Below are 22,512 nucleotides of genomic sequence, written 5' to 3'. Positions count from 1 at the left end.
CAATGCAGTGTCCTATTCTTCTTAATATATATTTGGGTCATTAACAACAACAGTGACTACTTCCTGAATCTTCGGCTGCTGCCTTCTGAACTGCCACTTCTGCAAGGCAGTCCCAGGTACTTGCTCATTACTGTAAGTGACATGTAGTCCCTATATCTTATGTGGCCCTTGAGAATCCATGGTTGACATCTGGATTTGTTGAACCAACACCCTTAACCTGTTTGGAAATGATGCTGGACTGGATGGCAGCTGAGATAGTTCAATTATCAAAGAAGCTCACAGTACGGGTTTTTTGTTTTTTGTTTTTTGTTTTTGCCAAAATGTGGATTTTAATGGGTTGTCAGTATTTCTGCAGGCACAGAAGGACAGAGTGTCATCTGCAGCATGTCCCCTAGTGAGTCTGTCTGGTCGGAGCAATGTGCTGGCCTGAGTCTTCAGCTTCAGCACAGAAGTTCTACTGGGTCAGATGATAGGAACTCACCATCCATTAAGGTTAACACAGGCATCTTTCCTTTGGTGCTACCCTTAGTCCATACTGCATGGTGCCTGGGTCCAGAGAGTTCCTGTGGCCCATCCACTCTGGGTCAACGTTTGACCATCTGGAAGACCTTAGTCTCTGCCCTTTATTCTGGGGATGCATTGTGCCATCTCCGCTCTCCACTTCTGATTATTTACAAATCTGGTTAAATATAAAGTGTGATTGAAGGTGCTTTCGATCCGTGGAGCCAGGGAGACGAATGGCAGGACGATGGGGCAGTGAATGAGCCCAAACTTCCTGGCTGTGCCTGGTTCTCGCTTGCCATTGCTGTGCTCCTGGTCTGACACCGGATGGAGGAGTTCAGGCTGCTCTGAAGCGGAGGAGGAGTCACTAGTAAAGCTGGAGCCTCCAAGGGTTCCAGAAGGCGGTCAGGTGACTGGGTTCCAAGTTTGGGAGCAGCTAATTCGTCCATATGGTAGACTTTAAGAGTTGGCTTCATTCGGACCATTTGGGGGGAAGAATTGTTTTGCGTTTCCAGTGTTGATACTGTATTATGTAAACTAGAAGAGTGGAGAGGGATTCTGTTAAAAGAGACAAACAAAGTGATACAGTCTAATATTTTACCTAGATAGGACCTTCCAGACCACCTGGGTTTTCAATTGAGTTTTTTTATTCAGTCCTGGTCCAGACCAGCCGTTTATTTTTCTTGTCGATTCTGATGTGCCTTGGTGTGGGTGGATTTGCTTTGTTTTAATTCATTCATTTAGTCAACAGATATTGATTGAACATTGTGCCTTGGCCCTGGAAATATGTGCTAGACATAGCCTGTCTTCTTGGCACTTAGACTCCGATAACAGACACAGACAGCGTGTACTGGGCGGTCAGGGCTGCTCTGGACTGGAGTAGTTTCCTGATGCTGCTGTAACGTATGTGCCACAAACTTAGTGATTTATACTGTTGTTATTAAGTGCTCTCAAGTTGGTTCTGACTTATAGCAATCCTGTATAGGGTTTCCGAGGAGTGGCTGGTTAGCTTGAACCACTGACCTTGCCATTCAAACCGACCTTGAAGTCCAGTGCATTTAACCCACAGTGCCACACCATGACTCCTAGTGATTTGTAGCAACACAGACTTATTCCCTCACAGTCCTAGAGGTTAGATGCCTAAAATGGGTATGCAGAGCTGTGTTCTTTGTGGAACTTTTGAGGGAGAATCCATCCCTTTGCCTTTTGTAGCGTCTAGAGCCTGCCAGCATCCCATGACTTGTGGCCCCTTCTTCCAGCTTCAAAGCCGACAACAACGCGCCTCCTCTCCTCTCTGACCTCTGCTTCCATCTTTATACCTTCTAATTGTACCTTTATAACCTTCCTTTTATAAGGGCCCTGTGCTTACACTGGTCCCCCCACTCCCCATACTCCAGGAGACTCCCCCCCAGCTCAAGAGCCTTAACAATCTTCTATACAGAGTCCCCTTTGTCATGCAAAGAGACATATTCAAGGTTGTGGGAATTAGGGTGCAGGCATCTCTGGGAGAGACAAGATGACTAGGACTGCAGTGTGAAGATGAGCGCAGGTGGGTGGCAATGCAGTGGTCTACAGCACCTTGGCAGGAGCTCTGGTAGTGTAGTGGTTATGAATCGGGCTGCTAGTCTCAAGGTCAGAAGTTCGAAACTACTAGCGGTTCCATGGAAGAAAGATGATGTTACACTCCCCTAAAGATTTACAGTCTCGGAAACCCCTATACATGGTCACCATGAGTTGGAACCAACTCCGTGGCACATAACCACCATCATCACCACCACCACAGACCTTGGAGGCCAGCGAGGGGCTTCTTGAGAACAGACTAGCTTCTTCTATTTTGCTTTCCAATTGTCTTATTGTAGTAAAAATATATATAACAAAGCATTTGCAATTTAGTATTTTTTTACATGTGCAGTTGAGTGACGTTACTTACATTCATCATGTTGTGTAACCATTACATTTATCTTTTCCCAAAGTATTCTCCCACCATTCACAGAAACTCAGTGTTCCGCAAGCACTGACTTACTTCCCCTTAACCCCTACCTCCCACCCACCCACCCACTTCTGGTAACCACTGGTAAACTTTGATCTCAACTACTTGCCTATTGTAGATCTTTCAGATGAGTGAGATTTTTGAGTCTTTGTCCTTTTGTGGCTTGTTTCACTCAGAGTGATGTTTTCAAGGTTCATGCACTTTGTGGCAGGTATCAGAACTCTGTTTCTCTTTGTTGTTGTTGTTGTTGTTAGTTGCCATCAAGTCAATCCTAACTCATAGTGCCCCCACGTGTGCCAAGTAGAACTGCCCTTTAGGATTTTCAAGGCTCCGACCTTTCAGAAGCCTTATGAGACGTCTCTGGGTGGGTTCGAACCACCAACCTTTAGGTCAGTAGTCCAGCACTTAACTGTTTGTACCACCCAGGAACTTAGTTCTCTATGGCTGAGTGGTATGTTCACCACATTTCGTTTAGCCATTCATCTGTTGATGGACATTTTGGTTTCCTCCTTTTGGTTATTGTGAACAGTGAGGGCTGCAGTAAACATTGGTGTACAGATTTCTGTGTGGGTCCTTGCTTTCAACTCTTTGGGTCATAGACAAAGTATGGGATTGCTGGGTCACACGGTAGGTTCCATGAGTGACTTGCAATCCTGGTTGCACCATAGTCAGATTTGTGTTTTAGAAAGTCATGTTACCAGCCAGGATCAGGCTTAGAATGAGAAATTTCAGAGCTGGAAGGAGTTTTCTAGAGCACTAGCTCTAAAGCTAACATTTTACAGATGAGAGAACTAAGGAGATTAAGTAACAGTTCAGGGTCACCCAGAGAGAATCTGGGTGAGAACAGAGCCAGCAGCCGGGTTCAGCAGCCCATTGAGCACTTGGAAGGTTGGAGTTTCTCCTTTGTCTGCCCACAATCACCCTGGCCTCCCAGGCTTAGCAAGAGAGGAGATGCATTTAGAAGGCCAGGCCACTTGACCATGGTCACACCTCCAGCAAATGCTAGACCAGCAACCGGAGGTGAAGACATCCATCTCAGATCCAAGGGGCCTGTTTCCCTCACCCTGAGACCCAGAAAACGGGGCTCTAGCCTCCTGACTGGGGTCCCCTTGTGTTACCAGCACCCAGCCAAGTCCACTGTGGGCTGCTGCCGGGTTCAGCTGGCAGTGGTAGCTATATAATGGCTTTGTCTGCTTTCTGTCTCTAGCCCTGGAGCAACTGCTGACGGAGCTGGAGGACTTCCTGAAGATTCTTGAGCAGGAGAACCTAAGCAGCACAGCCGTGGTGAAGAAGAGCTGTGTGGCCGAGCTCCTCCGTCTCTACACCAAGACCAGCAGTAAGTTGGCCCAGGGCCTCAGAATAGTCCCCAGAGGGATGGAAAGATGGCACCAGGAGGACTTGTCTTGCGGGGGAACCCTGCGTGTCTCCCACTCAGCACACCAGCTCACCAGAGAGTTGCTAAGACACCGTGTTTCCAAAGCATTTTTCCTCACTGATTAAAAGTAGAGAAGGGCGCATAAGCTGCTATAATAATCACTAGCACCTCAGGAACACTTCCTACGGACACAAGCGTCAACTTGTATCTTCGGGAAATCCCTGCTGTAATTACAGGTGTGCAAACCGAGGCCCAGATTGCCTGAAATACTACCCTAATGTTATACAGCCCAAAGGGAAACAGGAAAACATAGCGTTAAGTCTTTATAAATCATAGAACCCTGAATTCACACTTTATTCTATCCTTTTTTCCCCCCTTGTTATTGTGAGTTGAGTGAAGGTTTACAGAACAGATTATCAGTTTTACATTCAACCAATCCTATACTTTGTTTTACATTCAACCAATCCTGTACTTTGTTTCATCTCAGTGATTACAATCCCTTCAGTGTAACATTAGTCATCACACTTCCTCCCTATGTTCCCTGTTTCCATTCCTCCTCCTCTCCCAATCCTTCTGAACTTTGTTCTTGGGCAGATGCTGCCCTTTTGATCTCAAATAGTTGACCATTCAATGGTGTACATACCTCACTAAGTTTTTGTTGTTCTACCCTTTTTATTGAAGTAGCGTTTACAAGTAAAAGAGTTGGACAGTTTCAAAGAATAGCTCAGGGAAAACCAAGTAAAATATTATAATGAAACATGCAAAGACCTGGGTTTAGAAAACCAAAAGAAAAGAATATGCTCAACAGTTTTCAAACTGAAAGAACTGAGGAAAAAAATCAAGGTTTATCTTGTAATATTGAGGGAATCTAGGGGCAAAATAGTGAATGATGCAGAAAGCCTCATTGGATGGGAGGAATACAGTCACCGACCAAAAAGAATTGGTTGATATTCATCCCTTTCAGGAGGTAGCACATGATCAATAACTGAGGTTATTGATGGAAGAAATCTAAGCTGCATTGAAGGCATTAGTGAGAAGCAAGGCTTCAGGAATTGATTAAATACCAATGGAGATATTGCGATACACTGATGCAGTATTGGAAGCACTCAGTAGTCTATGCCGAGAAATTTGGAAGATAGCTCCTTGGCCGTCTGACTTGAAGAGATCCATATTTGTGCCTATTTCAAAGAAAGGTGACCCAACGGAATGTAGAAATTATCGAACAATATTATTAATATTATATGCATATAAAATTTTTTTGAAAATAATTCAAAAATGGTTGGAGCAGCATATTGGCAGGGAGCTGCCAGAAATTCAAGCTGGATTCAGAAGAGGACGTGGAGTGAGGGATATTATTGCTGACGTCAGATGGATCTTAACTGAAAGCAGAGAATACCAGAGAGATGTTGACTTGTACCTCATTGACTATGCAAAGGCATTGGGTTATGTGGATCACAACAAACTCTGGATAACATTGTGAAGAATGGGAATTCCAGAGAATATGATTGTGCTCATGAGGAACCTGTGCATAGACCAAGAGGCAGTCATTGAAATAGAACAAGAAGATACTGTGTGATTTACAATGAGGAACGGTGTTGAAGTACGTGCTGATGAAGATCCAAAAAAAAAAAAAGCAGCCTTCAGTATGGATTACAACTCAAAGTGAAGTAAACAGAAATCCTCACAATTGGACCAATAAACAACACTATGATAAATGGAGAAAAGACCGAAGTTGTCAAAGATTTTTATTTTACTTGGATCCACAATCAGTGTTCATGGAAGCAGCAGTCAACAAATCAAATGATATACTTCTTTGGACACATCTGCTGCAAAAGACCTCTTTACATTGTTCAAGAGTAAAAGATACCAGTTTGAGGATGAAGGTGCATCTGACCCAAGCCCTGGTGTTTTCAACAGCCTCATATGCATGTGAAAGACAGTCACTGAATGTGTAATACTGGGGAAAAAGTGATGCATTGGAACTGTGGTGTTGGTGAAGAATATTGGAAGGTCCATGGGCTGCCAGAAGAAAAACCAAATCTATTTTAGAAGAAGTATAGCTTGAATGCTCCTTTGATGTTGGGATGGCATACTTTGAAAATGTTAGCAGGAGGTACCCTTCCCTTGAAAAGGACATTATGCTTGGTAAAGTAGAGGGTCAGCTAAATAAAAGGAAGACCTCCAACTAGAAATTGACAGTGGCCACAATCAAGGGCTCAAACATAACAATGACTGTAAGGGTGGAGGAGGACCAAAAACCCAGTCATGTTTGATTCTGTTGTGCTTAGGGTCACTGTGAGTCAGAGGTGACACGAAGGCACTAGTAGCTACAGACTTTGCATATATAAAAATTCCGTGGATCTGAAGTGTACTATGAGTGGGGGCAACTGTATACTCCTGGTGTGGTGCTGTAGGATAAGCATTAGATTTCTAACCTCAAGATCAGCAGTTCAAACCCACCAGCTGCTCCTTGGAAATCTTACACAGGGTTGCTATGAGTCAGAACTGACTCCATGGCACTTAACAACAACAACATGCACATTGGTAACTACCACCCTAAACAAAAGATGAGCATGGTGGCTCTGTAGGAGGAGCGCTGGACTATGAACCAAAAGGTCAATGGTTTGAGCCTACCAGCTGCTCTGTGGGAGAAAAAGGAGGCTTTCTGCTCCTGCAAAGATTTACAGACTCAGAAATGCCATACACGGTCACTGCGAGTTAGAACTGACCGGATAACACTTAACAACAATAAACAAAAATATAGACTCGTTCTCTTAGCCCAGAAAATTCTGTCTTACTCCTTTCTGGTTAATTTCCTTCTCTTTCCCCATTGTACTGATTTCTCTCACCACACATAATATTGCCCATCCTAGAACTGCTTTTAAGTTGGATCAAATGGGGGACATCAAAAAGTTCATGGACAAATGGAATGAAAAGACAATGGAATTTCCCAGGAACTTTTTGAAGCTCCTCAAACAGTGCATACTTTATGTCAGCTTCCTTGGCTCAGGATTTTCCTTGTGGCTCTTAGCTATGTCAGTTTGTCCCTTTCTATTGCTGTGCTTTATTCCAGTCTATAAATCTACCACATTTTCTTCATCCATCCACTTGTTGCTGGACATTTAGCTAATATAGATAAGGTGTTGGTGAGTGTGAATAAGGCTGCTAAGAACAGTCTTGGATAAGTCTTCTCCTGGTCATATGTTTTCATTTCGAGCAAAACAGCTTAGTTTGGTTGATTTTACATCTGCTGTCTGAGAATGGGAAGTGGTGCCTGAGGATATCCAGCATACCTGCCGGCCAGCCATCAGGAACAGCAGAATTCCCTGGCCAAGCAGAGCCTCTCCCTGGAAGAAAGGAAGTCTTCATCTGCCTTAGCTCCACAGTCAGGAAAGCCTTCCTCGCAGCCAACCTGCATCTGCCGGCTGCCTTTCAAGATCGCTCTTCTCTTCTTTGTTCTCAGTGGAATTAGTATCCTGTCTGAATCACAGAGTGGTTGTAAAGCTGAAGCATGTTGCTGTCTGCCCATCGGCCTTTTCTTCTGGCGCATCATCCCAGGCCTTGTAACCCTTCATCAGAGGTGTTTTTCTCGAGCCCCAATGATGCCTTTGCAGTTCCCCAGGCGGCCCCTGGTTCCCAGGCTCCTCTGGGCTTTGTAGTGGGTGCCTGCAGGCACTGCTGAGTGCTGGTCAGCACAGCCATCAAAAAAAGCCCATGGTGGGAGTGGTGGGTGGGAAATCCCCATTACAAAGCAGGTACGCTTGAGAGGGGTGACTCACCACATGGGAGACTTTCAAGTTCACTGCCAAGCTTAGCACCCAGACCATTCACTGTGTTGGGGACTTTCAGTGAAGAAGAGTACCTCTGGGGAGATGGATGAGGTCTGAAGCCCTGTATCAGAGCACCTATCTTGGTCCCTCCTTGGTTTGATGCACCATCGAGCTGCCTATAGGAGACCTTTGTACCAGCCCTGACCTTTGTATGTCCCCATCCCTCATTTCTCTGCAAGCTGAAGAGATATGGGGGGATGGGGTACCTAAAACGGCTTCAGGAGCTCCCTAGTGTGAGTCACTTCTAGAGCACCATCGAGACACAAATAAATATGTGTCATCACTCTGAGGCCTGTGGCTACCACTTCCTTTTCCCAGTTGCAGTATCCGCTTCTTAATAGCCACTGTTTGACAGCAAACTTTCTGGCCCCAGCACCCAGCTGCTGGCATTTATTATGTATCATCGTTTATTATAGGGGCTTTGGTGGTTGAGTGGTGGAATTCTCGCCTTCCAGGCAGGGGACCTGACTTAGATTTCCAGCCAGTGTGCACATCAAGCACAGTCCCCACCCCCATTGTCAGGGAGGCTTGCATGTTGCCATGATACTGAACAGGTGTCAACAGAGTTTCCATCACAAACTAAAGGTAGACAAGGAAGAAAGGTCTGGCTATCTACTCCCCAAATATCAATTGATGAAAACCCTGTCAGGGGCGGACTTGGTGGGAATAGACTACTACAATTGTTGTTAAATGCCATTGAGCCGGTTCCAACCCTGGGTAGGGTTTCTGAGAAGTGGCTGGGGAGCTAGAACTGCTGACTGTGTGGTTCAAATGGATCTCACAGTCCAGTGCATTAACCCGCAGTTACTGCACACTCACTGAGTTACTGCACACTCACTTAGATCCAGCATCTTGCTTAGCATATTGAATGGCATGCACTACGTCATTGAATCCTCAGTCCAGGTCTGTGAGGGAATTGTTGTTAGCCTGTTTCACCAAGGAGGGAAGCAAGGTGAGTAACAGAGCCAGGGCTGCATCTAGGCAGGTGGACTTGACCATCATTCCCATGTTCCACTGTGCAGGTTAGCTGTTGTGTTGCAAGCACAGAATGCCAAGCTTCCCTCACTCGGCCCTCCCAGGCCTCCTCACTAAGTGTCTTCCAGAACATCCGCTCAGCCTGATGGGACTTGTAGATGCAGTCAGCCTGCTGGCTCTGTGCCAGCCGGTGGTCCTCTGATCAGAGCAGTTGCTCATGCCGATGTATTCGGGCAGAGCGAACAGTGGCGAGTGAGTGTCTGCGTCTGTTTGGCTGTCTACTTTTCTTACTATAAAAAATGGATGTTCTACATTCTTTGCTCTTCTTTGGTCCGAATGTTGAGACACAAGCTGAGGCCTGTTCTTTGGGGGCTTGGTCACCTGCTGTGCATTTATGCCCTGACCTGTGTGTGCTCTAACACTTGATCCCCTGTTCAGATCCTCTGGGGATGTTTGGGTGGCTGCCCTGTGATGCTACTGTTTGGGTCCAACTACAGCTCTTTTCAGAGGGCACGTGTCTCTCCTTTGCACCCCAGTTCTCTAGGGGGGCCCCCTGCAGACCAGGCCAGATCCTCAGAGCACCCCCCACCCCTCTCTCCTTCCCAGCAACATCTATGGCCCCTGTCCTTTCACACACCTGACTCCCCACCAAAACCACAAACGTTTCTTCAAGTCTGTTCTAACTCATGGCAACCCTGTATGTCACAGGGTAGACCTGCTCCGTGGGGTTTGCTTGACACAAGCACATTGCTAAGCAGATTCCCACACTGCTTGGTGGGTTTGAACTGCCAACTTTTCAGTTAGCTGAGCACAAACCGTTTGTACCACCCAAGGACCTGTCTCCCCCACCAGATGGTTGGTTTCATAAAGGCAAAGACAGTGTCGGTTTTGTTGGCTGTTACATTTCAGCACTTGGCTCAGTGCCTGGTACAGAGCTGGTGGTGCTCAGTTGGACAGTGAGTGAGTGGACAATAGGACGTTCTCAGGCCCGAGTTTGCGTCCTCCTGGTTGTGGGATTCTCAGCAGCCTCCCCTTGCAGCTCCGTGTGCTTTTCTCACAGTTGCCGCAAGTCCTAGGAGAGTCCTACTTAGCAACCTTCTCTACTGCTAATCAAAAGGTTTGAATCCACCCATAGGCTCCATGGAGTAAAGACCGAATGATCTCCTCCCGTAAGAATTACAGTCAAGAAAACCCGACGGGGCTGTACAGCTCTGTCACATGGTTTCACGCTTGATGACACCTACCAGTGAATCCAAACCACTTAGAAACCAATTCACCATGGCCTGGAGAGTGTCCGAGGCAGGTGGACACAACCTGGCAAGGTGACCAATATGAGTTTTCTCTGTACCTTACACATGGGCGTTTTGTGGAAGAAGTACCTGCTCACAATCTCACAGTGAAAACCATGTAATAGTAGCTCACCTTTGTGTGTATGTGTGCAGGGAAGTGAAGCAAGACAAATCGGGAACCCCATCAGGAAGAGAGCATTCAAGACTATGTTCCTTCAGTGCCCTCTGGTCTCTAGGAATGCCAGGAGAATATTTGCGTGTGTTGTGACTTGGCTTGTTTCCCTCTACGTTTAGAATTGCTACCATGTGCACATTTCCATGCACAAACATTTTCTTTCTTTCTTTTTTTCTTTGCTATTTGAAAACTCAAGTCTTGGATATCCTTGTCATTTGCACAATTGTCTTATTCATTTGGGTGTTGTCTACTCTTATAGTTAGCCAACACCCTACAGGTGCATTCTTGCTCTTTATTTTCATTTTTTGAATACCATATGATATTGCTGAAGTGACTATCCTCAAGTGAAATGTTAGTTAAATGCTAGAGTTTGTTGGCACGATAATGGTGGGTCAAAGACTCTGAGCACTTGCATTATGCTTCAACATCCTTCTAAAGAAGCCGTCAAGGCAAGCAATATCAAGTCCCTTCCGGACAAACCCCCTCTAAGACTGAAACTCAAAGGGAACACCTGAGCAGGCCCATAAACTTGCTGACGACCACATTGGTCTACTGGTGAGTGGAAGAGGAGGGAAGGCAGCAATGAAGAAATGGGCTGAGTTCAACCACATTCCATAGACTCCTGTTGACCTAGAGATGAGAGAGAGAAGAGGTAGGGCTGGTTGGTCTGAATGTGGTGAGACCTGGGGACTCCCAAGCCCATGGACAAGAACATAGCCACAGAGGGCTAGAGCTGAGAGTGAAGCATCCAGCTGATATGAAGTGAGGGGAGATGCACAAGAACATCCAAACTTGGTAGATAGTACCCATTTGATCTAGCCTCGATGGCTTAATAATCAGAACTCAACTAGAGGAAGATAAAAAAAAAATTTTTGATAAAGGAAACGAGTGTAAACTGCTACAATTTGATGAACTTGACCTATACTTATGGATGTAGTACCTCAAAATACCAACAGAGAGGGAAGAAGTCTTCACATCCAAAATCAATCCTATCCCCTCTGTATATAGGGTAGATAAGGATGGCCAACTTAAACATTGGGTACGTAAAATGAGGGAGTGATAAAGACATGAAGTGACTGGCTTACAAGTTTTCAAGAGGGAGTTTAGTTTCAGAGTGTTTGGGGGAAGGCAGAGTCCCCACTGAATAGTTTTCATCTTGTCTGGAAGGGTCTGGTGAAAAGAGATGGGGATAAGATTCTTATGATACAATAGTGAGTAATTGTTATGACTAGTTGCGATTGTCACAACTGTAAAGGTAGAAGTTTTATAACAAAAATGGGAGAGTAGTTAATCTTACAGTCCAGAAACAGAGGACCCTAGGACCATAAAGGGAGAAGAGCACAAACAGAATGTGGAACCCTATCAAGAGAAGCAGCAACACAGAGATGGAGGCAGAGATGGGACATGGAGAGAGGGAGCAGCTGAGGACTCTGGATTCATGGAAAGAGAGGGACTGGGTGCTGGTTGCCAGGAGGCAGGCTTGCAGAATGTGCTTTTTGGTTATTTAAATTATTATATATTCCGGAGTGCTTTGTGTACACTCCCCTAACCCCTACCCCCCCACCCCCCAAGAAACTACTGTTGAATGATGATGCATGGAGGAGATTGTAATCATTGTAATGAAACAGTGGTGTAAAGCCAATGTTCTCCCATGTAAACTATCACTCAGATCACAATAAAAAATTTTTTAAAGCCCTTCTAAAATGGCTATGCCTTTGAGTTCATTCTCCAGTAAGTTATGGTTTTAAAAGGTGATTTGGTACTACATATGTCATTGTGTCTTGGTTTCATTTCACCATTTTCTTATGGTGAAGGAATTCTGGTGGCACTGGAGGATCAACCAGTAGACCAGTGGCTTAAACTCACCAGGTGCTCTGTGGGAAAAAGATGAGGCTTTCAGCTCCTGTAAAGATTTCCAGCCTCGGAAACCCTGTCGAAGGTTGTAATGAGTCACAATCAACAGGATGGCTGTGGGTTTAGTCTTCGGTCTCCTGCAAATGATTGTAACCCTTGGTATAGGGCTGACGTTGGCCCCGGTAGGACCGAGCACTGAGTTGGTGGTCCCTCAGGTTGATGACTGAAACCGATCCAGCCATATCCTCCTCCTGTTGACAGGTTGAGACCCACCCAGCAGTGCCGTGGAAGACAGGCCCAGGGCTCTGTTTCCATAACGATTGCAGCTGAGAAAATCCTAGGGAACTCAGTTCGTCTCTAACACACGGGGTCACCACGAGTTGTAATACACTTTTGTTTGTTTATTTGTTTGTTTGTTCCTCTTGGTACTCAGGCTTCATTTTGGCAAGCCTGTGGGCTGGAGTCCAGTTGGTCTGTGGCCTTGGAAGAGACGGATGCTGAACTACCTCTTTTACCAGGGGTTTGAATTGGGTCCATTGGCTCAGGATCAAGTTCTCCAACCACCGGAATTTATCAGCCGCAAGTTTCTAGGAAATGCAAATTAAGGACCACAAGAGAATTATGGGAGAATTTCTAAAAGGAACAACACTAGGGTGAACTTCCTCTGAAACTTGAGGAGAAAAACTGCTTGGGGAATTAAAATCAGAGCAAGTGTTACATTATTTTCCATGTCAACAGGCACCACAACTTTGTCTCACCTGCTTAGAAATTAATTGAAGGGTGGGTGGTGTTGCTGTGGCGTTCAGGTGAGAGCTCGTACTCCCGATTCCCAGTACACCCATCTCTCCAAAGCCAGCGCATGAGTCCACTGTCTCTGGCTCCTAGAGCCACCCCTACCAAGAGTCCTGGGAGCTACTTCCCCATCCTCCCTGGGAGTCTTCTACCTATCCAGCACTCAGATTTAATGAAATCAGGTAATTCAGACTAAGATAAGAATGACTAATATTGAACATTTGTAATTTAAATGACATGGTGGGACATCCAAAGAAATCTTTGCTTTCAGATCATGAGGTAGACTTTTATTTTGAGGTGTGGATGACTCTACTTAAGATGTTTTGTTGTTTTTGACACTGTACTTCGGAACCCCACCCTTTTCCCGTAGGCTAGAAAACTAGCAGTCAGCAATTTAATGCTTTGTTTTTGTTGTATTTTTAATGTGTCACCTCTTTTATAGATGGTTTCAATCAACTCGAAAGGTTGTGTGCTCTTACTGGAACTTAAATCCAGTGAAAACACGCAGTTGGCTTGAGGGGGATACTGAGTGTCTCTGGAAGCCCTTTCCCTTCATGAAGCCCCATGTCTTTATCTTCCTCCAGATTCAGATGAGGAGTACATTTATATGAACAAAGTGACAGACTACAAGAAGCAGAATGCTGAGTCCCAGGACAAAGGTACAAGGCTGGGATTGCTGATGAGCTGGTTGGCTCCTGGGACAGACAAAAGGACAAGACTTGGTCCCACCCCCACTCACCCTTCCAGCCTAGCCCACAGACAGGCATAGCCCAGTGAAATTGGTTTTGGAAGCCACATTTTGGTGGATATTTTGGGATGATGTATTTTGGGATGTTTCAATGGGCCACCTCCCGTCCCTTTCACGGATAAGGAATCTGTCTATAAAACCTCTTAGCTTTTCCTAGCACTGTCCCTGGAATAGCAAGTCATGATCCAGATGTTCTGATCAGACAGCTGTCTGGTACCAATCCTACGGTTCCCACATATGTTTTCCTGTGGACATCTGGGTTTGGGGGATGGAGACATGCAGGGAAGATAAATGATGTCAATGACTGCCTTGAGAATCAAACACAGAGTCCAAAGGTGGTCTCATGAGCAGAGAACACCTCCGCTTCCATTAGAAGGACGGTGTGTCTTCCATGGCACATCCACCTCTGCTCTGTTAAACCTCCTGCTGTAGGCCCAAAGGGTTCCAGGGAGGCCTGGAGGCTTGCAGGGGAGTGGAGGATGAGAATCCCTGTCTTCCAGCTCCCAGACCTGAGACTCAAACACTCAGGTTTAGCCAAAGGTGGGAACACAACACCTCAAATGCTTGGCCCTAAGGAGAATCGTGGGTGCTCTGTTTGGGCCTCTTAGAGACTCAGCCACCAAAGCCATGAGCCATCCTGCCTGAGCTGGTCTGCCCCAGCTTCAGAAGACCCTCTGGTGCCCTTTTCTGTACAAGTACAGGAACAGTAGGCATTTCTCCACGGCCAAGCCAAGGTTCTGCAGAACTCATTCATATGTTAGACAGCCATGGCATTTGCCTTCTGGGTAAACTGCGGGCTGGACAGAGCTATAATCACAGGGTTAGCGCTGAGCGTGTCTCAATATAGTGCCCACCAGGCAGTTCCTCAGAGGGCAAACACCCTGTGGCTGGGCTAGTTGTGATGAGAGGTGAATGGGGGCGAGGAAGCGTGCCAGAAACCCAAACAGGTTCCTTCCAAAGCGAAGGCTTTAGTGCTGCCTATTCTTGGAGGAAAAACACCAGTGTCTCTAGGGGCTGCCTGCCTAGGTAATTAACACCTGCTCAACTAGAAATCTCTGTACATGTGACCAGACATTCCTGGCTAGTGAGACCTCACTGGGAGGAATGATACCCCCATTATAATCCTTATCCTGATTCCTGCTCACAGTGCCCAAGGAGAAGAGCCCGCTGACCAATGGGGAGCCCAGCCCGCACTCCACGCCCCCCCAGAAGAGCCTGCCTGACCTGCCTCCACCCAAGATTGTAAGTGTTGGCTCCAGGGTCCTTGCTTCTTCTGACTTCCTTCCAGTTGTTCTCACAGGTGTTGATACATTGAATGGCAGCATTTTCTGAGCACCTACTGTGTGTGGAACTTGAGGCTAGGCACTGGAAGAGACAGAGCAAAAACTGACCTACCCCTGCCCTCAGCAATGTGGCATTCTCTCAGGGCCCCACGACACAAGATGCTAAAGATCATGGGCAGTGGAGGGAGATCCTCTCCCTCCAATGCCACTGTGTGTAGTGATGCTGTGGCGGGCTCCTGCCCCAGAACCACAGGATGGGGCCCTGCAGGGCTAGTGTGTTTGGGTAGGCCATGGTGCCAATGAAAGCTGAAACAGAGTACTTACGTGTTGTGAAGGAGGAATGGTTGTCACTGGGGAGTTTACCTAACAACTTGAATGGGAGAGGATTATGCTCTGTGTATATTTTCACCAAAAATATAATGTTAATATCCAAAACTTATTTCTATAAATCATACCACACTGCAAGTGGTTCCCATTGCCTTTAGGGAAGCAGCCATGGTCCTTAACTCCAGCTCTAGTACATTCCTCTCTGAACCCCGCTGCTGATTCTGACCCTTGTACCTTAGTCTGCTGAGCCCCCCAGCTCAGCACCTGGGATGGCAGTCTCCAGCCAGCGTGTTCTGTAACTGAGCGCTGAGTGGAGCCTGGTGGTGAACTAAGCTCAGATGTGGAATGGGTTTGGAGTGACACATTTAGGTCATAGGGCAGGCAAGGGGATGCCACTTCCTTACTCATGAGTTCCCACAACCCTGGATTCTGGCCTTGGACTTCACTGCTCCTTTGTCATTCTCCTCGGCACCAAGGACCCTAGGGTTCTGGGTGTGAAAGATGACCTCTGAGCAAGACAAGATGTGGGGAAGAGGAAGGAGAAATCCGTGGTCTTCCTCTAGAGCAGGCTTCCTGTGTTGTTGGTGACTGTGAACTGCTCAGATCCAGGAATAACAGGACTCTGGGTGGGCTTTCTGACACGTGGTAACTTTCCTACTGACAGACTCCAGGCCCCACGGAGACATCCCACGAAGGAGCTAACTGTAGGTTTAAGCCAGTTCCCCCCTTGTGGAATTTCTCACTGAGAAGTATGAATTGTCTTGGCTCCCTTTCTAGGCCTTTCCTGGCTCTGTCTTTGCATCCAACCATGCCCCAGGGGCCTCTGGGATGTGGAGTTAGGCTGTGGGGTGTGAGCCAGGGATTCCCCGTCCCTGTCCGTGTGCACACACGTTTCCTCCTCCCTGAAGTCCAAGCTGAAGCGGCCATAAGCCTCAGTCCAAGGCCTCCAGAGGGGCGGTGTCAGGGTGAGGGAACAGCTGTACGTTTGGCCTGAGGGACGAGGAAGAGCAGGGATTCAGAGTGAGTGTCACAGCTCTGCCAGCCAGGCCTGGGATGACCAGTGACCCTACAGCTTCTCTTCCTCAGATAGAGAAAGCTCTGTCCCTCTCCACCCAGACCCAAAGCTTAGGGCTCCATGGTGGCAGTCCTACCTGGATGTCTGGCCCAGGACTCATCGGTCCCCTCAGGATGCTGGCCTGCATGAGCCCTCAGTTCCCACTGCTGTGTCTTGGGTCCCCACTCCACCCCCACAGAGTCAGTGAGGAACAGGCCACTCCAGCAAGGGAAGGAGCAGCCAGGGGTCCCTCATGGGTTTAGACAGTGACTCGAGCAGCTGTGTGTCTCCCGGCCACTGCCTGTACTGCCAGGTGCTGTCATCAATGCGGGAGAAACAGATGTCAGCTGGCCACGGGGGATCCTCCATCAGCCTCCCCATTGACACGCCTGCACACGCGCTGGGTTAAGTCTTATGGGAACTGCTCTGTGAGAGGAGCAGTGGATTCCACAAAAGGATGTAGCCATGGTTAACTGGGACACTGGGGCTGGCCTCGTCCACTAACCCCCACACACACACCTGGGAAATGCCCACAGTGCACTATGGGGCAGTGAATGCCTTGGATCATCAGACTGAGTGTCTAAATCACGGATCAGCAAACTGCAGCCCAAATGCCAAATCTGGCCCACTGCCTGTTTTTGTAAATAAAACTTTATTGGAACACGGCCACATTTACTTGGCTGCCTTTGTGCTACAACAGCAGGGTTGAGTGGCCGTGACCAAGACCACATGGCTTACTAAGTCCTAAAATATGAGGAGGCTTTAAAAAGTTCATGGAAAAATGCATTATCTTTTCTTTCCATTTTTGTCATGAACTTTTTGAAGCTCCTCTGGTACTTATTCTCTGGCCCTTTTCTTCTGGGTCATCTGTGGGTACCAAGACCATGTGGCCTTATTCCCTGGTGTTTTCCCTGAGATCCATCGGAAACTTCTTTATGTTTTGAAGTCAAAATATTCACAATCATGCTGATGATTCTCTTGATAATTAAACTAGTCGTCCTTATCTTTAACCCTCGAGAAGAGGATTTCTTTCTCCTTTGGACTCTGGTAACAGACCCTTGTGTCTATGGTTATGGGACTGACTCCCTTCTGAATTGCTTTGAAAAGAAATCATTGCACCTGTCATGGGCCCTGTCTTCTTCTTCTTTATTAAGATGGGCACGCACGTGGCATAAACTAGGTCAAACCCAAGAGTCTCCTGAATTCCTCCAAAGTACATCTTTTCTTCCGCCAACATGTACACGCAGCATTTCTCCTTTTGATTTTCACACTTTATTTTTTTAGGTTTACAAAAACTAGTATTTATTCAGTATTGCATAGTGCTGAGCACAGTTGATCCCAAACAACAACCTCATATGTTAGCTATTTCTACTCTTCCCATTTTACAACTGAGAAAACTGAAGTTAAGGAACTTCCCTGGAGTTCACACAACTAGAATGTTTCAGGTTTCAAATCCTGTCCTTGAGGCTGGATTCCTCAGTACTTGCCCTGCCTCGAGATATAAAATTTTATATTTGCATTTAAAATCATATCTTATTGTGCTTAAGGTGAAACTGTACATAGCAACTTGGGTTCCTGTTCATCAATTTCTGTACAGATTTTCTGGTGAGATCGGTTACAGTTCTTTACAATGCATCACCATTCTGCTTTGGTTGAACCATTTTCAGTACACTAGTTTCCCTGCCCCCTTGCCTTCTCATCTTTGCTTTTGAGTAATTTTGGCCCAGTGGGTCACATAAAGGTGATTTTCTAAAGGACCTCAGTACTCACAGGTGATTGTTGTTGTTGTTGTTAAGTGCCGTTGAGTCGGTTTACTCACAGCTGATATAATTCATTAATTTTTGGCACAATCAATTATTAGTTAAAAGGTGGCCTCGAGGGATAATCTTGGTTAGGGTTTAAAGAGTAGCTCAAGATGATAGTCTCCTGGATTTCTCTAGTCTCAGTAGGTTCAGTAAGTCTGAAGTTTTTAGGGATCTGAGTTCTCCATATTTTTCTCCCATTCTATTGGGACCCATCTTCTGTAGCCCTGATCAAACCAGTCAGTAGTGGTGGTCAGACACCATCTAGTTCTTCTGGTCTCAGAGTAGATGAGGCTGTGGTTCGTGTCGACTGTTAATCTTGCAGGCTGAGTCTTTGATGGCAAATCTGGCCCGCTGCCTGTTTATGTAAATAAAACTTTATTGGAACGCAGGCTTGCAGGCTGAGTGTTTCTTTTCTGAGTCTTTGATTTCCTTCTTTTTCTTTTGTTCTGTACAAATAGAGACCAATAGTTTTATCTTAGATACCTTCTGGCAAGTTTTTAAGACCCCTAACACTGCTTACCTCACTGGGGTATAGGGCACACACTTTGTAAACTATATTTATGTGCTATTAACTGGAGGTGTCCCACAAGACTATTGTCCAAACAAATCCTTCAAACCCAGAAAACCAGTCTTACGAGGGTGCTTGGTTATATCTAATAAGACTCTGTAATTCTTCTCCCATGTGGCTTATCATGCATGTGAATATACATATACATATATGTACATATGCTTATTACAGTATGCATATATGTACCTATGCCTACAGATACATCTATCTGTGCACATATCTTCATACACATATATGGCTATATACCTATTTGTGTAACCACACATTTTTTAGTGGTGATTAGACAGTTATATATTTTTTTAAATCATTTTAAATGTACAGATCACTGGAATTACATTCACAGTGATGTGCAACCATTACTACGACTCCAAAATGTTTTCTTTACACGTTGGATTTCAGGCCTGGTAAAATCACAGAACATTCCTTGATGCTTCAGCCCTAGACAGAATGGCCCCTGGGAACAGCCCCTGTGTTGTTAATGACTCATGGGGAGCTCTGAAGAAGGGTTTGTACCCTCGTTCCTATTCTCCTTGTAAAAGTCCTGGACTCCCTGGGTGGTATAAACTGTGCTCAGCTGCTAACTGAAACGTTGGAGGTTCGAGTCCATCCAGATGCACCTTTGGAAGAAAGGCCATTAAAAATCCCGCAGAGCACAGCGCTCCTCTGACGCAGCTATGGACTGGATGTGACTCTGGGCTCCTGGTCTTCGGGGATCAGCCCCGAAAGCACGGCTGTATCCTGGGAGAAGCTGGGAGAAGACAGTGAAGCATACTGTGCTGAGTTCATTCCCACAGGGGGCTGAGTCCAGGCAGCTTGGCCAGACGGAAGGTCGGGGGTGGGGGCGCTCTGTCAGTCATTGTTGGGAGGTAGCACTGAGTCTATTTTGACTCATTGGGACCCCATCTGGTAGAGTAGAACTGCTCCCTTGGCATTTCTAGGCTGGTGGTGTAGAGGGTTATATGTTGGGCTGCTAACAGCATGATCAGCAACTTGATTTCAGAGGAAGAAAGCGGCTTTCTGCTCCCGCGAAGATTTACAGCCTTGCGATGGCAATGGGGTTTTCTTTGCTTTTTTTGTTTTTCAGTCTTTGTGTAAGCAGGTGGTTAGCCCTTTGTCCTATGAGCCACTGGTGGGGTTCAGACCTCCAACCTTTGGGTTATCAACCGAGCACTTAACCATGCAGCACAATGGCTCCTCTCTGAGTCACAGATCCCCCAAAAGAAGCCCATTCTTCAAGGTGGGAGCTTCTGAATCCCCACACTCGGCCAGCAGGGCCATGGGCTCCTTCTGTTGGCCGACACCCCCATGATCTTCCTCCATCCCTACTGTTGCTTTTACTGTTGCTTCCTGGGGCTACCCCACCATGTGGAAAGCCCAGTGCAAGAACCTCTTCAACCCCACAGTAGATGCGCATATCAGGCATTGTTGTCCTTTCTTTTCTCCACTCTGGATGCCCACTGGGCTCTCCTCAGTGGCTTTGTGATTCAGAAAAGCACGAATCACAGGAGTATGGATGTTTACAATTCCGGGACCTGCTTGTAAATAACGTCCACACCCAATGGAAATCTTCTTTCTGCCCTGCAAATGCTTCTTACCACCACCCACCTATCGGTGTGTCATACTGAGGTGACTTGTGTGTGGCTGTGATGCTGGAAGCCATGCCACTGGTATTGTAAATACCAGCAGGGCCACCCGTGATAGACAGGTTTAAACTGAGCTCCCAGAGTAGCAAGAACGGTTTGGTGATTTACTGCTGAAAATTCACCAATGAAAACCTTGTGGATCGCAGTAGCAGATCGCCCCACTGGCTTGCTTTGGACATATTATCAGAAGGGATCAATCACGACAAAAGGACAGTATATGTTGTAAAAGTAAAGGGCCAGTGAGGGCGAGGGAGACCCAATGGTGGGCTCAGACATGCTGGAACTGTGAGAATAAAGTGGGGTCAAACAGCATTTTGTTGTGTTGTGCATGGGGGCCACCATAAGTCAAGAGTCAAGTCAATGACAAGTCTTCAGGTCTGCTTCATGGACTAGTGCCCATTTTACAGGTGGGATAACAGGAGGCCAGAGAACACATTCACATAGTCTATGCTTTTCAACAGCAACAGAATTTATTGAAAAAATTTGCTATAAAAATACACCAATTCAATAATTTCTACTTGTACCATTCCATGACTTTGATTACATTCTTCAGATGGTGCAATTGTTGTCACCCTTCGTTTCTGACTTGTCCCTCCCTGTCCCTGAAGCTTCCTACCTAATTTCTTGTTACCAGTCTGATGCCATGTGCATAGTTCTTAGAAAACATGATGTGCAAAGTAGACCTCTTTTACTGGTTCAGCTAAACTGTTGTTTGGTTTTAAGACTTCATATTTTTGGTTTTAGGTTTAAAATTTATCTCAGGGCAGTAGCTGTGGGGCTTCATCCAACTTTCATGGGTCTAGGAAGTCTGAAGTCCATGAGAATTTTGAGATTCTCTTCTGAATTTCCTCCCTTTTGATCAGGATTTATCTGTAGACTCTTTGATTAAAATGTTCAGTAATAGTAACCGGGCACCATCCAATTCTTCTGGTCCCATGGTAAAGGAGGCAGTTGTTCTTGGAGGCAGTTAGCCCCACTTTCTATGTTGTTGTTAAGTACCATCGAGTCAGTTCTGACTCATAGTGACCGTGTATAGGGTTTCCAAAGAGCAGCTGGTGAGCTTGAACTGCCGACCGTGTAGTTCAAATTGACTTTATGGTCCAGCACATTAACCCACAGTGCCAAGAACTCCATACTTTCCGTAACCCCCTCCTATTCCTGACTCTCCTCCTTCCTCTGTTGTTCTGGGTAATTGTCATGTCTTGGGCACATATGCTCCATTGTGTTCAGATTGTGCTCACTCTCACTCCCCCCATTCTGTGTAAACAGGGGGTCGTCTTTGAGACTTGGCCATCTCCTGCCTTGGTCCTAAATGCTCCTCATCCTCCTCTGGTTTCCACGCAACTGTGACCTTGTCTTTTTTAGTTCATTACTCACAATGTCCTGGTTTTTAGCTGCTAAACGTTTACCAACGAGTCAAGTCTTCCTTACTACTGATTCCTGATGGTTAGGGTGTACCCCTCATAAGTAGTATGCAAGACCAGCCAGACTTGCTGAGTGAGTGATTGATATGTATGGTGGTAAAAGTGGGAAACCTGGTCATCTTCCTCAACATGCCATTGACAAAGCCTTGTCTTTCTAGAAAATCTACGGTACCTGAAAATCACAGTAGCTTCCAAAACAGTAGGTCACTTGGACTGTGTGTTGTCTGCAATAGAGTCTTGTGTATTACAGGGAGGTGCGAATGTTAAAACGCTTGTCTGCTCGCCAAACGGTTACTGGTTAGAACTCACATAAAGGTGTTTCTGAACAAAGCCTAACGATCTGTTTCTGAAAAGATCCCTACCTTAAAGATCCTACGGAGCACAGTTGTACTCTAACACACATGGGTGTGCCATGAGTTGGCTCTGATTTGATGGCAATGTTTTTCTTGTAGTGTAGGGGTCCTGGTGTGGCACTGTGGGCTAATGCATCAGACTACAAAGTCATTTAAACTGCAAGGTCGGTGGTTCAAGCTCACTAGCTGCTCTTTGGAAACCCTATACAGGGTCCAGTTGCTATGGATTGGAATTGACTAGACAGCACTTAACAACAACAGGGGGTCTTTTGTCTAGAGGAGAAAAAGAACACTGCGGTTACATACTCAAGCTATCCAAAAGGCCGGAGTCCTGGTATGGCGCTGTGGTTTAATGCGCTGAACTGCAAAGTCCTTAAACTGTAAAGTCGGTGGCTCAAGCTCACCAGTTGCTCCTTGGACACCCTATACAGGGTCGCTACGGGTCGGAACTGACTCGACAGCACTTAACAACAACATCCAAAAGTTCAGTGGTTCAAACCCATCATCACTACTGGAGAGAAAGATT

General features: G+C 46.2%; 1 protein-coding gene and 1 pseudogene across 1 annotated transcript in view; both read left to right on the top strand.

Annotated features, from left to right (window-relative positions):
* The window catches only part of LOC102811027, a 37,653-nt pseudogene extending 35,826 nt beyond the window's left edge, over positions 1 to 1,827 (top strand).
* A 213-nt stretch (positions 1,828 to 2,040) lies between these two features.
* AFAP1L2 (actin filament associated protein 1-like 2) overlaps positions 2,041 to 22,512 on the top strand; it is a 50,288-nt gene continuing 29,816 nt past the window's right edge. The window contains exons 1-4 of the mRNA XM_006831489.1: positions 2,041 to 2,050; positions 3,699 to 3,827; positions 13,366 to 13,440; positions 14,677 to 14,771. Of these exons, the coding sequence (XP_006831552.1) occupies positions 2,041 to 2,050; positions 3,699 to 3,827; positions 13,366 to 13,440; positions 14,677 to 14,771 (309 nt within the window). The remainder of the gene's footprint in view (positions 2,051 to 3,698; positions 3,828 to 13,365; positions 13,441 to 14,676; positions 14,772 to 22,512) is intronic.

Source organism: Chrysochloris asiatica, unplaced genomic scaffold (genome assembly GCF_000296735.1).
Source record: "Chrysochloris asiatica unplaced genomic scaffold, ChrAsi1.0 scaffold00003, whole genome shotgun sequence".
Taxonomy (NCBI): domain Eukaryota; kingdom Metazoa; phylum Chordata; class Mammalia; order Afrosoricida; family Chrysochloridae; genus Chrysochloris; species Chrysochloris asiatica.
Note: the sequence above shows the minus strand (reverse complement) of the source record. Positions and strands in the feature narration are given on the sequence as shown.